At 39.2% G+C, this 17,030-nt stretch overlaps 1 protein-coding gene across 2 annotated transcripts; it reads left to right on the top strand.

Annotated features, from left to right (window-relative positions):
• Window positions 1–2,501: 2,501 nt before the first annotated feature.
• DMP1 (dentin matrix acidic phosphoprotein 1) lies at window positions 2,502–16,597 on the top strand. Of its 2 annotated transcripts, XM_072973510.1 has the most exons (6): window positions 2,502–2,519; window positions 8,982–9,055; window positions 9,540–9,587; window positions 12,193–12,225; window positions 12,410–12,457; window positions 14,355–16,597. In XM_072973510.1, exons 2-6 carry the CDS (start codon window positions 8,990–8,992, stop codon window positions 15,729–15,731), a joined length of 1,572 nt encoding a protein of 523 aa, XP_072829611.1. In that variant the 5' UTR covers window positions 2,502–2,519; window positions 8,982–8,989; the 3' UTR covers window positions 15,732–16,597. The 2 variants fall into 2 exon arrangements, with proteins under 2 accessions (XP_072829611.1, XP_031544244.1); XM_031688384.2 differs by lacking the exon at window positions 2,502–2,519 and having other exon boundaries at window positions 8,961–9,055.
• Window positions 16,598–17,030: the final 433 nt, after the last annotated feature.

The following is a 17,030-nucleotide window of genomic DNA, read 5'->3' on the forward strand; positions in this document are numbered from 1 at the left end:
AGTATAGTCATTTTACAATGTTGTGTCAAATTCCAGGGTAGAGCACAATTTTTCAGTTATACATGAACATATATATATTCATTGTCACATTTTTTTTCACTGTGAGCTACCACAAGATCTTGCATATATTTCCCTGTGCTGTACAGTATAATCTTGTTTATCTATTCTGCATATGCCTGTCAGTATCTACAAATTTTGAACTCCGAGTCTGTCTCTTCCCACCCCTCTCTCCCGGCATCCACAAATTTGTATTCTATGTCTGTGAGTCTGTTTCTGTTTTATATTTATGTTCTTTTTTTTTTCAGATTCCACATATGAACAATCTCATATGGTATTTTTCTTTCTCTTTCTGGCTTACTTCGCTTAGAATGACATTCTGCAGGAGCATCCATGTTGCTGCAAATGGCATTATGTTGTCGGTTTTTATGGCTGAGTAGTATTCCATTGTATAAATATACCACATCTTCTTTATCCAGTCATCTGTTGATGGACATTTAGGCTGCTTCCATGTCTTGGCTATTGTAAATAGTGCTGCTATGAACATGGGGGTGCAGGTGTCTTTTTGAAGTAGGGTTCCTCTGGATTTATGCCCAGGAGTGGGATAACTGGGTCATATGGTAAGTCTATCCCTAGTCTTTTGAGGAATCTCCATACTGTTTTCCACAGTGGCTACACCAAACTGCATTCCCACCAGCAGTGTAGGAGGGTTCCCTTTTCTCCACAGCCTCTCCAGCATTTGTCATTTGTGGACTTTTGAATGATAGCCATTAGAATGGCCATCATTGTTCTCTCACTTTTGATAGCCTCTTCAGAGCTCCTGTTGTCTGTAATTTGGATCTTCTTTGGTCATCTTCAGTGTAAGTCACTTGTTACCAAATGTTTTCTCTCTTCCTTCATTTCTTTTAAATTTAAAATATTTTCTTTTATTCTCTTTTAGTTATCTTAAGGACTTTTCTGTTCTATTTACTCCCTCTTGTGTTCTTTAGTTTAGTCTTTTTTCAGATTTTTTTCTTTTATTTCAAGTTGTTTCCCCCTAATTTCTAATACTTCATTTCTGAGTTATTCTAATTTTTATTTATGTTGTTTTTTTACCTATTGTGCTGTTTTCTTAATGTCTTTTTTGCTATTTTTTAAATAGAATGTTATGGTTTGATATATTCTTGACATGCTTTCATTGTTTATGAGGTTATTTCTCTGCTCTTACTTAAACTTCATAGCTTTTTGCCATTTTTTAAATATGAAATTGGTTTTCCTGAACTTTTGGAAGAAGGCATAGCTCCGGGTAGCTTTCACCCTCTTCTGTTGTTTTCATGTTGTATTTTTTAAAAAGGCAGCTTGTTTTCTAAGATTTGCTGGATCTGTTCCCCTCTCCCACACTTAGTTGTGCCTCTCAACTGTACCTGTTTTGTGCAACTTTTATTCCGCTCCCAGTGGTTTTTGCTTATGTGCGTCTGTCCTGGAAGACAGCTATAGAGAGTTCTCTGTTTTGAGAATCCTTAGGAGCTAGACTGGTCCAGATGCTTCAGATTTTATTATGTGCCATTGGCACCTACCAGCAATAGTTATTGACTAGGTTGGAGTTCGCCTATTTTCGTGTCCATCAGATGCCCTGCTAGATGATGTAGGTATTGTGGCAGTTGGTGGTTTGTCCTCAGCCACTTTGTTTGGACTTTGTGGGTACAACCTGTCATGTAGTGTGGTTACCAATCTCCAAAATGGCCTCAACATTTCCTTTGCTCCCTGTGCATGTTCATTCTGTTCCGCACATCAAAAGGTAGAGACTATTTCTCCTTCTGAATCTGGAATGGCCCTGTGATTGATTTGACCAATAGAATGTGGAGAAAGTGACATTTGGGACAGCTTTTGGACTCCAGCCACCATGTGAGAAGGCCAAGCCACAAGGAGAGGCCATGGGAAGGTGAACTGAAGTGCTCAAAGTAACAGTTCCAGCGGGGCTTCCAGGCAGCAACCACAGGAGAGTAATATTGAGTATTCTGTTCCAGTTGAGTCCCCAAGAAACTGCAGTCCCAGGTGTAGGAGATAATAAAATGGTGGTTGTCTTAAGATACAAAGTACTGAAGTGGTTATTAATGCAGCAATAGGACTGAAACATTTAGTTTTGTTCTAAATGTTGTCCATAGTTTTTAGTTTTGTTATCTAGTTTCTCTGTTTTTAAGTGGGGATTTAGAGAGTTTCTAAAACAATGTCCTGTAACACCCTTTGCCAAAATCTTCCCAGAATCTGCTCTGACAAGATTATAAGGTTCTCCTAGGACAGACCTCAGTCAAGACCTATGAAACCACCAGGGAGTGTAATTCAGGACCAGAACGGAACATAGGAAATTTATAGCTTCTTCATATGAACTTTGGTCTTTTAATCGATCCTGTATGAAAATAGACTCTCCTCTACTCATTTTTTGTCCCCAACCTCATTGCAGTTCACAGGGAAGAAGTCAAGAATCCATGTATTTGATGTTAGTTTCCTGGATAATGTTGGGCATCCCAGTTCTCCAGAATAAGGTTGGTAGGAGCATCAACTAAAATTTCCAACAAGCATAACACTTTCAAAAAAGTTGAAGTGAATCATGTGGGTACTGCAGGCAAGCCAATAATTTGGCCCATTTTAAAGCCGTTTCATTCAGTTGTTCATAAAAGTGTTTACTGAATATTTATAATGACCCAGAAACCTAGGTATTAGGGCAATATACACCAGTAAACAAAGCAAACATTCCCCACTCTTGAGGAAGTTAAATTCAGGCGACTTATATTCTTTAAATATTTGTTCAGTGGTCTTTCTACTGCAACTTGAATGCACTCTTTGGGAGGTGCCACCTCACTTCCTGCTTTCTGCACAACCTTCAGTACACTACCGGAAGAATCCTGATAAATACTATTTTATTCATTTCATTACATGTTTTGGGATGGCAGAGAGTCCTTTGGAAATTGCCTTCTCTGGATGCTACCCAACTAGCCTTCCTTTTAATCCAATTTTTTTTTTCAGTTGAAGTATAGTTGCTTTACAATGTTGTGTTTTGTTTTTTTTTTAATTGAAGTGTAATCCAGTTCTGATTTTAGAATCACCAGAGTGAAAACCAAAATGCGGCAGGCAGTTGGGGGAATAACGGAGTGCTGGATTTAAATTGTTTTCAATTGAAAACAAAAGTTACTTAGGTGATACTTTAACGCTTCCAATCACCACAGACTTCTGTAAGGGGATACTTTGTTAGATTAGGAATAATTCTGGACCTTTGTGCATGCATGGTGGTAGGGAGATGAGAGGAAAAGGAGATGAGTAGTAGAGGTTGTTAAAAGATGAAAAAGGCAAGAATAAGGGCCCATCTTCTCAACACCAACAATTTAGGCAAATCCAGTGTTTTAGTAGGTCCTTCATGTACAACCTGGAAATGTACATTAACAGGAAACTTTCTACCCACTCCTTGACTCTCCTTTTCCCATCCTTGTGTCTGCTGGGATCTGCCAGTGGGTGGAAGACATTGTCATTGTTTATAATGCTCATAAGCCTGCATGGATGTGAATGACATATATTTAGAAATCAAAATAAAGCTTTAGGAAGATCTTCAATTTAATGGAAACTAGTCTAGTCATTTGGGAACCACAAGAGCTTTTTAGGGAAAATCTGCTTCTGCAGGCTGGAGGAAGTGTGGGTGTACTGGAGTCCCGGTGACACCTTGTGATGTCAGTCACCCTCAGCCCCCAGTTGATTGGCTATGAAGAGCTGAAGCAGAGTTTAAATTCCTGCACCATCAGAGAAGTGTTCAGAGCATCAATGCAAGAGTGGCTTCATTGTCACAGATTTCCTCTGTGAGCACCTCAGCCTGATTGTGGTGACTTTTGGGGGAAAGTCTTTGTGAATTGAAGAGGGTAAGACATTTTCATTGTTTAAAATTTTTAAAAAATGACTTCTGCTGTGTTGATTGGAAAATATTAACTATATGTTCATGTTGAGAGGCATTATGCTGCTCAGAGAAGGATGGGGAGAGCTGTCCCTTGGGTAAACATGGTTCCATTTTGTGCCTGTTGTTTATGCCACAGTAAATAATGATGGTAAAATGACATGTTAAGTCTACAGAGCCAGGTGTTCTTCTCAGTAAAACTTTAATTAGATTGCTGCATACTTCTAAAAGGGAAAGTTTACCAAACAGGAGGCAGATGGAATGTCATTTTGGAATTTAGCTTTAATTAGCAGAACAAATAAAGCTTTTATATTTAGGTTTAATGGATATAGCTACATCCAGGGCCTACAAGACATTATAAAAGAATCTAAGCTAAATTGGCAGGACTTTCAAAATATAGTCTTTTAAATTAAAAATTATTGAATGTTATTCATCCAGACAGGATCCAATGATATTCACTGTGAACTGAGTAACAGAAAGGAGATGCTAAGACCACTGAAATAAACCAAGAATGTGATTAATATATTGCTTTCTTAATGTTTAGCTGGGTATTCATTTCAGCATGATGCCTTGCATACAGTCAGAATTCAATAAATGTTAAATATAATCACCTTTTAAAACATTTCCTAATGTAGAAGACTTGGAAGGATATATTCTCCTGTCCATATTTTTACTTGCTGTATGCATTCCACTTGTTCATCTATATCAGAAGTGTCTGTCTGCCACAAAAAAGAGTGTGGGAGCTGTGGTCAGGCAATGCTTTCTGTATGATGTCTAGAAGATCTCACGTGTAGTAAGTAGGAACACTTCAAGCAACTTGTCTTCCCCAGGAGCTATAATTTCTGGTGACCCGTACTTGCTGTTTAACTGAGGGCCAAGTAGACTATCCCACTTTGATCTGGTTGGATTAAATATGCAAACAAATAATTTTCTAATGGGCTTTAGTCCATTTACCAGCCCCAGAATTGTGATGTAGACCAATGTGCTCAGATGCTGAAAGGCCTTCCACGTCATATTTAATTGGGGGACGCCTAGGAGTTATTTTACTCTGGTTGAAAGCATGTGACATGGGATTGATTATAACTGACTTCGAGATAATTACAAATGAAATGACTGGAAATTTTTATCGATTTGTTTGGTTTTCTGAATTCCTGATTGAATTCATGTCCTGGCCAAATTCTACTTTATTTTCAAAGAATGATAATAAAACAAATTCTAGCTCTGGTTAGCTGGGTTCTGGGTAATTTTACTTTCATAAGACTAGCTTATTATCATTATTACACACTGCTCTCCCCTCCAGCACCTAGAACAGTGCCTGGCACATGGATGTTCTCCATAGATATTTACTGATTGCTAATAAATGGATATATTGTTTGTTAGTATTATTAAGGACAACACTAAGTCAAATATAAGCAAATTAAGCAAGCTAAATTGAGCCAGTGAGTTTTCAAGTTTTTATTTCCTTCTTTTAGCCCATCTCTTTCATTTTAGTCTATGTAAAAGAAGATATATATTTTACAAGTGAATATTAACATGGAGGAAATTCCAGGACAAGTTTCCTGACTTGAGAGCACAAAGAAGTTCGGGCTACACTTGAGAGTAGCCAGAGAGGAGGGACTGCAATTCTCTTCTGCAGACCCTAAACATTTTGGATCTTTTCAACTCTGGGAAAACAGTTCATAAAGGTTGAAAGCCTCTGATGCACACACTACCATCCAAACAGGTGGAACTCAAATTGAGCTTGTTGATTTCCGTTTGTTGCATGTTCTTATAGTAGAATGACAGCCAGTGCAGAGTAGAAATGGCATTTACCAATCACTGGAGAAGAACCTGGGGTCCTGGACTCATCTTTCAGGCTTGTAGCTATTTTGCTAACTTGTCACTCAGACTTAGGCTACTGCATAACTGCTTCTGCTCTTTTGGGGGTGGTAGGTAAGAAGTCTATAAAAGTTTGGGGCTCTTGTTTGGAATATACTTCACAAAAGTATAATTATTCAAAATACTAGTTGAAAATCTAGCGTAGGATTTACGATCTGACTTTCTTTAATGCTTGATGGCCGACTAAATTCTACGGGAGGCGACATCAGCTCTCTCAGGACCCCAACATGCACTTCATTGTAGTTTACCAGACTTCTGTCTGGTAAATTATGCCTTTGAATCAGGGTGCTACATGGCATTTCTAGAAGCACGAGCAAGTTACTACATTTTCCTTATGTTTCATAATATTCCATCTCTGAGAAACTGGAACACTGGAAGCACTCACTTCTTTTATAAAACAGAAAAACCAGGGCATTCATTGGTGTAGAGCATCTCTTCATTTTGTTGTTGTTGTTGCTTAGATAAGAGAGAAGCAAAAGACAATCACTCAATATTTGTTGGCCTTTTATCAAGGCTGGAATATTTGCTGGTTTTCAGAGCACCATGAGATTATCACTCTATTCAAATTTCACTTTTAAAATTAAAATGATGAGCCACATAATTTTTATTTGACCCGTGAAGCCAAAACCATTGGTGCACAGTTATTTTGAGAGTGTTGTATTTGGGAGAAACTTTCCATTTATTAAGAAATGAACCTGAAAATTAAAAAAAAATTGTTTTGATTGTGGGAACTAAAGGGGAGGAAAAATTTTCCTCTGTTCTCTTAGGGTCTCCAACTGGGCTTAAGAATTAAACTGGCATAATACAGATTAATAGAAGAAAAGCATACAAGTTTTATTTTTAAATTTTACGTGTACATGGGCACCTTCACAAAAGATTGAGGATCTGAAGAGTGACCAGGGGAGGAAGCTTTTACACCTTTTAGACAAAGAAATAGCACATTTGTGAAGAATTGACAAGACAAAGGGATTTGGGCCAGGGCAGTAAATTGTGGAGAAGTGAGCAGGAAGATTGGGTTAGTTTAACAAGGATGGTTTAAACAGATTTCTCTCAGCCTTGATTCTCCATCTCTGGTGATGAGAATGTCTTTCCCCTCCTGGTACAGGGAGAGTACCTTTCACATGGGAGATTGATCTGCTTCCAGGAAGAAAAGCAGGGATCAGAGCACCTTTCTCGCCTCTGCTGTTTCTCAAGTGCCTTCAGCACAAAATAATTTTTATGTCAAAGAGGCATATTTTGGGATGAGATATTCTGGTTTCCTTCAGAAGGAAAATCTGTTGAATTCAGTTTGTCTTAGGGGCAGTTATGAACACTTTCATGTGTTCACTCTGTCAATATTAGGCAAAAGGATTTGAAAAAGAAATAAAAATAGCATCAAAACATAAGGACCGAGATGAAGCATGCTGAATTAGAATATAGAAAATAACGCAAACTAATAGCTATGCTGATGAGGAATAATGCTCAAGATATAGGATGAGAGGCTCTGTTGGACCATTTGAGCTGTATGAAGGTAGAAATGAGGAACATTCTCAGTCTCCTTATCTTAGGATTTCTATTGTTCTCTTGAACAAATTAAAAAATAAGATCAGATGACTTCTTGAACCCATTTCAGACCTAATTCAGTGTATTCAGACATTACTGAGCAGTGTACTCATTTCTTAGATCAGAGGTTAAAATCCCTTGGAGTACCTTAAAACAAACCCATGCCTGTTCCCACCCTCAGTGAAATGATTTATTACTGTGTGGTGGGATTTGTGCATTGGCATTGCTTTAAATCGCCCCAGGTGATACTAATATACAGCCAAGGTTGGGACTCTCCGGCTTAGATTTTTTGTCACTTGTATAGTATATTTTTGATGTTTAAAGACACAAATCAACAAAAATGAAGCCTGAAATCAACCTGCAGGATTTTTTACACAGTGCATGCAAGTCCACCGACAAGTCTGTTAGGGCAGCCCCAGGGCTCACTAGTGCAGGGCAAAGTGTTTCTTCTTAAATCATTTCAATAACTTTCTACATTAGTATCTAGGACATCTATTTTTAGGTATAGAGCAAATTGTTATCCAAACCACCAGTTCTTGAAGTGTGAAATGAAGCCACCCTCCAGGAAAATGCAGTTTGATTTGGCAGGTTTCTCTCAGTGTGATTCACAAGTGTATCCCAAACCTCTAATCTTCCCTGGATCCTTCAGTACTGTGAATGACACTTAAAAGAATTTAGCATAATCATGTATAATGTATGACTAAAAGTAGCACCGTGGATATTAAAACTTTCTGGCGCTGGTAATATGAAGTCTGTCATAAGGCATCTCTTGCAGATAAAGAAAAAAATGCAAAAGCAGTCTATTTTGTCTAGACGTTATTAGGAGGTTATAAATATGGAGAAGCCGTTTTGTGTGTGTGTGTGTGTGTGTGATTGTGTGTGTGTGTGTGTGAGAAAACAATTGCCCACCACCTATCAGTGATATCAATAAATGCAGTTTTTGGTGAGAAGATATTTGCCAGTTTGTTCCACCACCCTGGGCTGCATAATTATTATAAAAGTGAAAGGTCAGAAATTTCTTTATGTTTTTTCTTTAGTTTTTCCTCCATTTATCCTGGTTTATGTTTTAGTGAAGATGTGTTTATAGAGCTCCTCCTTGAAAAGTTTTTAATTTATCTCTTAGGAATGAGGTTTTTTTTTTTTAAATAGCTTTTTTGAGATATAATTCACATGTCTACTTCACCCACTTGAAGTATACTGTTCAATGGTTTTTAGTATATTTACCAAGTTATACAACACTCACCAATATCGATCTTAGAACATTTTTCATTACCTCCAAAATTCACCCCTTATCTGTCACCCCAACCCCTCATCTCTCCCATTTATTTGCTTTCTGTCTCTGTAGAGTTGCCTTTTTGAATGTTTCATATGTTCATGGAATCACCCAATATGTGGTGTTTTGTACCTAACTTCTTTCGCTCTGTAGAATGTTTTTAAGGTTCCTCTACTTTGTAGCATATATTGGTACTTCATTCCTTTTTGTGACTGAATAATATTCCATCATATGGGTATCATACATTTTATTTATCCAGTCATCAGTTGAAAGACATTTGGATGAGTTTTTTTTTTAATGGAAAGAAAATGTTAAAAAGTTGAAGCTCCTATATTTCTTTAGCATGAAGAAAACCCCTTCTGTTTTTCATCACAGGTAGAGAGATGTACCCAGCTATGAAGACCAGCATCCTGCTTATGTTCCTGTGGGGATTGTCCTGTGCTCTTCCAGTAAGTACCAGGATAGGATGTATTTTTAAAAAACCATTTATACCTACAGCTCCACAATTTTCATTGGCTACAAGCCAAGAGGGCCGTATGTGTATATTCTCATTGGATGAAAATAGTAGCTTCTTAGGAAGCTCTTTTCTTTAAAATATCATCCAAATTATCCCTTATCCTGTTCAGTTGCCATTCATAGAGCTATGATTCTCATTTTCCTTCCTCAAAAGATTCCCGAAAGTGTCATCCCCAGACCAGCGTTGGCATCAACTAGGACCTTGTGAGAAACGTAAATTCTCAGGCCCAACCTCAGATCTGCAGAGCCAGCCTGTCCAGGGAGGGATGGGGCACAGCAGTCTGTGTTTTAACAAGGCCTCCAGCTGCTTCTGGCGCATGCTAAGATTTGACTGCTACTGCTCCTAAGTATGTGAAGTGTTAATAGTTGCTGCCTTGGAGGTTTTTATGGACTGACCACGTGTACTCAATTTTCTAGGTCGCCAAGCATCAAAATACTGAATCCAAGAGCTCTGAAGAATGGGAGGTGAGTTAGAAATTAGAATTTTTGTAATATTTTAATTTTAATATTCATTGCAAATTCACTGCAAATGTTGAAACTACTAAAGATTTAATGAACACATTCATAACCTAAGATTTGGTAGTGAGGGCTATAATTTCTAGTTCTTATAAGAAAATGTAGTACATATAATGCTTCCACTCCGACTTAATAATGTAATTTGGCAAGGAAGCATTTTTCCCTTTAGCTTTATTTTCATGATGGGTCTGTACAGTAGTGCAAGGGATGGATGACAGTGAACCAAGACCACCCTTGAAGGATTAGGACTAGAGATCTGTTCTATCCGATGGCTGGTAGGCAGGAGGTCAAGTTCCAGAAGGTGAGAAAAGAAAGAAGAATGAGAGGACACTATTACTGAGTATTGACTCTAAATAACCTAATAGTTATCAACTCTCAATAACTCTAGAGCCGTTGCCAGGCACAGTTCTGTGAGCTTTATATGTATTAATTTTCTCAGTCTTCACAGTACCCCAGGGAAATAGGTGTTTTATTTATTTATTTGGCAGGGGAGGCAATTATATTTATGTTTATTTATTTATATTTTTAATGGTGTACTGGGGATTGATCCCAGGACCTCATGCATGCTAAGCATGCACTCTACCACTGGGTTATACCCTACCCTCTTAGGTGTTGTATTTTATTCCCATTTTACAAATGAGAACTCTGAGACACAGAGAGTAACCTAGCCTGTCTAGGTTATATGGTTAATTAGTGTTAGAGCCAGACTTTGAGCCCAGTTCACTCTGGCTCCAGAGTTCATATTCTTTACCAGGATGTTATATCCCTCTTAGGAAGGGGCCAGGTCTAGGAGGTCAGTAGGTTCTCAAGACTGGAACTATAGTCATCACTCTGTCTACAGGAGATTAGTTCCAGGACTCTCATGGGTACCAAAATCCATGGATGCTCAAGTCCCTTATATTAAAATGGCATAGTATGTGCATGTAACCTGTGTACATCTTCACGTATACTTTAAATCATCTCTAGATTATTTACAATACCTAATACATGTAAATGCAATGTAAATAGTTGCCAGAGGGCAGCAAATTCAGGTTTTATTATTTGAACCTTCTGGAGGTTTTTTGTTTTTTTAAATATTTCTGATCTGAGGTTAGTTGACTCCGTGGATGTGGAACCCAGATACGAAGGGCTGACTGTACAAGTAAGTGTTAGAGTCCTAACCTGAATCGGAGTGTTTTTTCATTACCTTGTTTCCTGTTGGCTTTTCATATGATACAGCTTGGGCACAATACTACTAGTGGTGACCAGATGTCAGAGGCCTGAGATGGGGTCCTGCCCCCGCCTGAGGCTGGACTAGGCATTGCAGGATTTCTTACATGCACTTGCATCAAGAGTGTCCTTAGGCTGCTTGATTTAAAAGCAGCCACCATGGATCCTCTCTCTCATTCAGCCTGAGGACCACAAACGTGCTTTCTCAAGTCTATCCTTGGCATGAGAAAAATACCAATGTCTTGCTCCCTTCTACCCCTGAATTCCAAATGATAACTGACTGGAGTAGTGCCTGTCATTGTGCCTGCTGCCATGTCACAGGCAAAGACTTCCAGTGATTCCAGCTCCTTCCTCTGAGGAGATATTCTCAGCCCAGCATTGCTGAGCAGCTCGTGGAAGACATGCTGACAGCAGCTCCTCTCTGCTCTACTTTTACCGTGGGCCTTCACACCCATTGCTCAGTGGCTTTGAGTCACCTGGGAGTTGGGGATTTTGTCATGCTCAAGGGGAAGGGAGCAGGCAGATGGGGAGAGGGTGCTAGAGGTGGCTCAGGCATTCTTAGAGTTTTTATAAGATTAAAGAATGTAAAATAAATCAGAACTATGGCTAATTAAGTTTCAGATCTAGCATTTGTTATTTTAGTGAGCTTATGTGACTCGAGAAAGGTTTAATGGCTTTTTCAATTCAGTTTTGTCTACTATTGGATTTTATAAAGTGGATATTCTCAAAATGGATCATTGCTTTAGCTTATATCATATTGAATAGTCCTTGAGATGCTTCCATAAGAATTAGCCAATTTCATCCTCACAGCAACCATGTGGGATAAGCACAATGGTTGGTAATATTCTTTTTATGAATAAGAAACTGATATCAGGTGGGGGAAGTGAATTGTTCAAATTCACATCAAGTGGCCAACCATCACAGTTTACCTGAGGCTTAGAGGTTTCCAGGAACACAGGAATTTTAATGCTAACATCAAGACAGCTTTCAGGGCTAAAATCCAAGCCAAGGAGCTAATTGAGACTTAAATATGGATTTGTAATTTCCAATGTTTTTCCTATCTTACATTTCCTCTAGGTTGTATATCTTTCTTCAAAGAAAGTGTATTTTTCTCTAAGTATCGGAAATACAAAAATCTTCCAGTTTTTTTATATTGCAAGATCTTTTCAGGCCACTGGTCATCTAATATTCATGTTTTAGCCGTTTTGTTATAAAATATCATTATTACTCATGTAAATGTAAAATACATATCAATAAATTTAAAAAATCCCCAAATTATTCTAAATATTTGCAATGACATAATCCACCTATGAAGGAGTAACTTGTTTCCCTTCCTTTTTTACAGGATCATTTGGCTCAGACACCAACACCACCTTTGGTAACTCTCTCATTTATTTTTTGTCATAAACATCTCATGGAGTAATTTTAACATTCTTCTCATCATCTTAGGCCATTTGGAAAGTAGTAAATCCAAACCACGAGTGATTGAAGTGTGTCATATTTTTTTTTTCTTCAGGAATTACTAACATGAAGAATAAACAACATTTTTTTTTTCTTTTTAGGAGAGCAGTGAGTCATCAGAAGAAAGTAAAGTTAGCTCAGAGGAACAGGTAATTAAACCGACCTTTCTTAACTTTCCAGGCTCCTTAGGAATTGAAGGAAATGATGTTAGATTAAATTACCTGGCAACTGTTCTAAATATAGTATTTTCTAAACTTTGGTTATGCTGGTTAAATAGTTCCATAAAATAAGAAAGGAAAATGAGTGGGAGAATTCAGATGTGGACGTGCTATTCATTCCGTATTTATCACTGGGGCCAGATTATAGACATTGTGGCTCTAAATGTCCCTCTGGTTAAAAGGAACACACACACACACACACACACACGGTCATAGCATCTGTTAGACAAGTAATAGCTCACTCATACATCTCAGATGTTGCTTTTACAACTGGAGCAGCTCAGATCAGGCAGAAAAAAGTGTTCTGGTTAATGCGAAATACCTGCTGGGCCTGGAGACCTTCTCCATGCCCAGGATCCTGTTGGAGGAGAGCCCTGAGGAGCCTTTAATGAGACAGCGGTCTTAGTAATGACTTTAAAGTAGTCACATCTGTGGCCTGCGAGCAGGAAAAGCTGACTTGGCTTATGTTCCTTTAGTGAAAAAAACTTACTTTCTTCCTTTTATCTTTTTCTCTCCATTCTCCCCTCCCCACCCCTCCCCCTTCTCCTCCTCCTCTTCCTTCTTCTCCTTCTTCTTTTCATTTTTCTGAGACTAAACATCATTGCTTTCCTAGCTGTCCTATCATTTTGATCAAACTCAACCCTGTGGGGCTCCAGACATTCTAGGAATGAGGTTTCTCCCCTGCAATTTTGACCCACATTTCATTTTATACTTACTCAGAGTTGGAAGATGAATTATTAAACTCTTTACCACTATTGACTAAAGATTTGTCAGAGGAACATTTTATAAATTTATTAGCATAGGACTGGGGAAATGTTCTTTTCTGGGGACATTGTGATTGCTCTCTAAGCTCTCAACTGAAGGGTATGATACCTGCCTATGGAGATGTAGAAAGCTAAATAGATACTCAGCTCCAGTGTATCAGCATACACTCTAGCAATGAAAAAAGGTGTCATCACCCTGTTCTCCCGATTGGAAACTCACACATTGATGAGTAAGAACATGTGGGAAAAGAAAAATAAGGTTGGTGAGAATGTTCTGTCACAGGGTATGGAAGAGGTATTTCCAGAGCATAATGAATGAAGGCTCACTATCCTTCCTTATCTGAGTAGAGCATCCAATTGTTTTATTTGCAGGGATCACCTCTCTGAGCTCACACTCGGAACTAAGCTGCCTTGGTGGTCACACTAGTGGCAGTCTTTCAGCCAAACCTTTTACAGGCAACTCTCTGCCTGCGCGAATGAGGTATACACCTTACTACAGGGTTATACCTTCATGGTTTGGTTGAGATACATATCTGAGTATATGTACCTTTGTATGAGTATATGTGTTATACTTTCATTTTAGCTAAAAGTTTCATCCTTCTACCCAAATACATTTTTTTCCTCCAGAGTTTATTAGAAAAAAAAATTTTGAGTCACTTAAAAATCACCCAATATTTTTTAAAACTTCTGTCTCAAACCAAACAATTTGATGAGTGACCATTATAAACAAGCTCTTTAATTTACAAAACATTCTCTGAAAGTTTCCTTTAAGGAATCATATTTACAATGTGACTTGAGTTTCAAAAAAATGTGATTTCTATAAAGCTTTTTTGAGAACAATTTTACGGATTGAATGAATTATATAAAATAGAATGACCTGACTTTCCACTTCTCTTCCATCCTTTTTAAACATCTGGTTGAGATATTATTGAGCCATAAAATTGACCATGATGTAGATGAAGGACATAGGAAGAAGAAAGCAAAAAAAGCCTAGATGACATTAGATGACACCCTCTGCATCAACTCCTGGAGTACTGACCATGTCTGTTAACCCCAAACTCCAGGCAAATGAAGACCCCAGTGACAGCACAGAATCAGAGGAAGGCCTGAGCCTTGATGATCATCAGTACATTCATAGACCAGCTGGTGGCTTCTCTAGTAGTGGAGGAAAAGAAGGAGATGGTAAAGATGATGATGAAGATGAGAGTGGAGATGACACCTTTGGTGATGATGACAGTGGCCCAGGCCCTGCAGAGAGACAAGGCGGGGACTCCAGACTTGGAAGTGATGAAGACTCAGCTGACACCACACAATCCAGGGAAGATAGTGCCCCACAAGGGGAAGACAGTGCCCAAGATACCACCAGCGAGAGCAGGGACCTCGACGATGAAGGCGAGGTGAACAGCAGGCCTGAGGGAGGTGACTCCACACCAGAGAGCGAGAGTGAGGAGCACTGGGTGGGAGGTGGCAGTGAAGGGGAGAGTAGCCATGGGGATGGCTCTGAGTTTGACGATGAAGGAATGCAGAGCGATGACCCAGGCACCTTCAGGAGTGAGAGGAGTGGCTCCAGAATAAGCAGTGCCAGTGTCAAATCCAAAGAATTGAAAGAGAATGATGAGGAGCAAGCAAACACGCAGGACTCCCATGACAGCCAATCCAGGGAGTTTCCCAGTAGGAAATTTTTCAGAAAGTCTCGCATTTCTGAGGAAGGTGGCAGAGGTGACCTGGATGATAACTACACTATGGAAGAAGTCCAGAGTGACTCCACAGAAAACCCCGACTCTAAAGAAGCTGGCCTCAGCCAAACCAGGGAACACAGCAAGAGTGACAAACAGGAGAGCGAGGAGAATCGGTCCCCGGAAGACAGTCAGAATGCCCAAGATCCCAGCAGTGAGTCTAGTGAAGAGGTTGACTTGCCTTCTCAAGAAAGCAGTAGTGAATCTCAGGAAGAGGTAGCAGGTGAGCCCAGGGGGGACAATCCTGATAACATCACCAGTCCCTCAGAAGAGAATCAGGAAGAGAGTGACTCCAGTGAGGAGAACAGCTTGGATAAACCCTCCAATTCAGAAAGCAAATCCAGAGAGGAGCAAGCTGACAGCGAATCCAATGAGAGCCTCAACTCCGAGGAAAGCTCGGAGACCACGGAAGAGGAGAACAGCTCTAGCCAGGAGGGCCTCCAGTCTGACAGTGCCTCAGCAGAGACCAAGAGCCAGGAGAGCCAGTCCGAGCAGGACAGCCCATCTGAGGAGGACGATGGCAGTGATTCTCAGGACAGCAGCATATCCCAAGAAGAGAGCAATTCTCCTGAGAGCGTGTCAAGCAGTGAGGAAGACGGCCAGTCAAAAACCACTGAGATAGACGGCAGAAAACTAACAGTGGATGCTTATCACAACAAACCCATCGGGGATCAAGATGACAACGACTGCCAAGACGGTTATTAGCATCGGCTTTCCTGAGTGGTTCTCACCTGCTGAAGTCCTAGGGATTGGAGACGAGGGAAATCATTATAACTGTAATTTGTTGATGTTTTCATCAGAAGAATAACCAGAGGAAATGTTGAACACTATACTTGTTTCTAGGGTGCCAAACCACAGAGGTTTGCATAATGGGGAGTGACACTAGATGACACTCAATGAGACTAGAAGCAAGGAAAGATGTGCATTGTAGCGTCACAGCTTCACAGTCGTTCCAAACTCGTTAACCTAACAAACAGTGATTGAGGTTCTATTATGTACCAGGCACTGTGCTAGGTGCTGGGGATATAAAATCTAAGACTTGTTTCTTGCTCCTGAGGAGCTTACAGAGGGATACATAAAGTTAAAGAGGGACACAGATGAGGAAAAGAAGAATTATTACAATCCAGTGCCGTGAGTGCTATCACAGAGGCGTGAACAAAACATATGGGAGCACAGAAGAGGGGACCAGCTTTGCCTTGGAGAATCAAAGAGGCCTTCACAGCAGAAAAGACACTGGCAGAAGAGCACTGCATAGCATTTCTCCACTTAAGACCGGATAGTTCTACTTACTCTTGGTATAAGCAATAGAAAATCCTATATGAATAAGTATTTAGTGTGTGAAAGTGTTTTCAAATTATGACACTGGGAGTTGTTTTGGATAAGGAAAACTTTTTTTTTCCAACTAATTTATCCTTTTCGATATATTTGGTGGAACTCCCATGAACATCTCCTCCCTGACCACTGGTGAGGATACAGAGGGTGGGTGGGGGAGAACGGAAAAAAGAAATTCCTCTTTAAATCAACAACTTTTAGCTTAATTTTTTTCTAAAATCAGCCTATGTGCAATGTTACAAAAACTATTCTGAGTCCTTCACCTGTGTTGCACATAGCAAAATTGTGTGTATAGAATTCAAATGATTTTTACAAAACACTCTTTGAAATGTTACCTCAACATAAAATATTTGTTTTGTAATAAACATAATAACATCCAGAAGTATGTGCTTATTTTTACAGTGATGTTGATTATTAAGATATACTTATATTAAACAACTCTTCCTTTTAAACGTGGTATAATCATTTACTAGCTTTCTCCCATTAAGACAAAAGATTGTCTTAAACTGTTTCCTGAAATTTTCATTTTGTTTATAACTCAGGTAGCATTTTGATACAATTACTTTACCTGTTGACGATGACATTTCACTAAATAGACCTGTTATAGGTAAGGATACAAAGGAAGCAAACTCAGCTTTTGTATAAAGCCATGCCAAGTAGCTCTTGCTGATC

The sequence above is a fragment of the Vicugna pacos genome, chromosome 2 (assembly GCF_048564905.1).
Source record: "Vicugna pacos chromosome 2, VicPac4, whole genome shotgun sequence".
Lineage (NCBI taxonomy): Eukaryota > Metazoa > Chordata > Mammalia > Artiodactyla > Camelidae > Vicugna > Vicugna pacos.

What these genes read in the sequence shown, in the direction of transcription:
- DMP1 (XM_072973510.1), top strand. Translation starts at nt 8,990, where the DNA reads ATGTACCCAGCTATGAAGACCAGCATCCTGCTTATGTTCCTGTGGGGA. An exon ending in AGAGCTCTGAAGAATGGGAG is followed by an intron (nt 9,588 to 12,192) that starts GTGAGTTAGAAA and finishes CCTTTTTTACAG; the next exon opens with GATCATTTGGCTCAGACACC. An exon ending in AGACACCAACACCACCTTTG is followed by an intron (nt 12,226 to 12,409) that starts GTAACTCTCTCA and finishes TTTTCTTTTTAG; the next exon opens with GAGAGCAGTGAGTCATCAGA.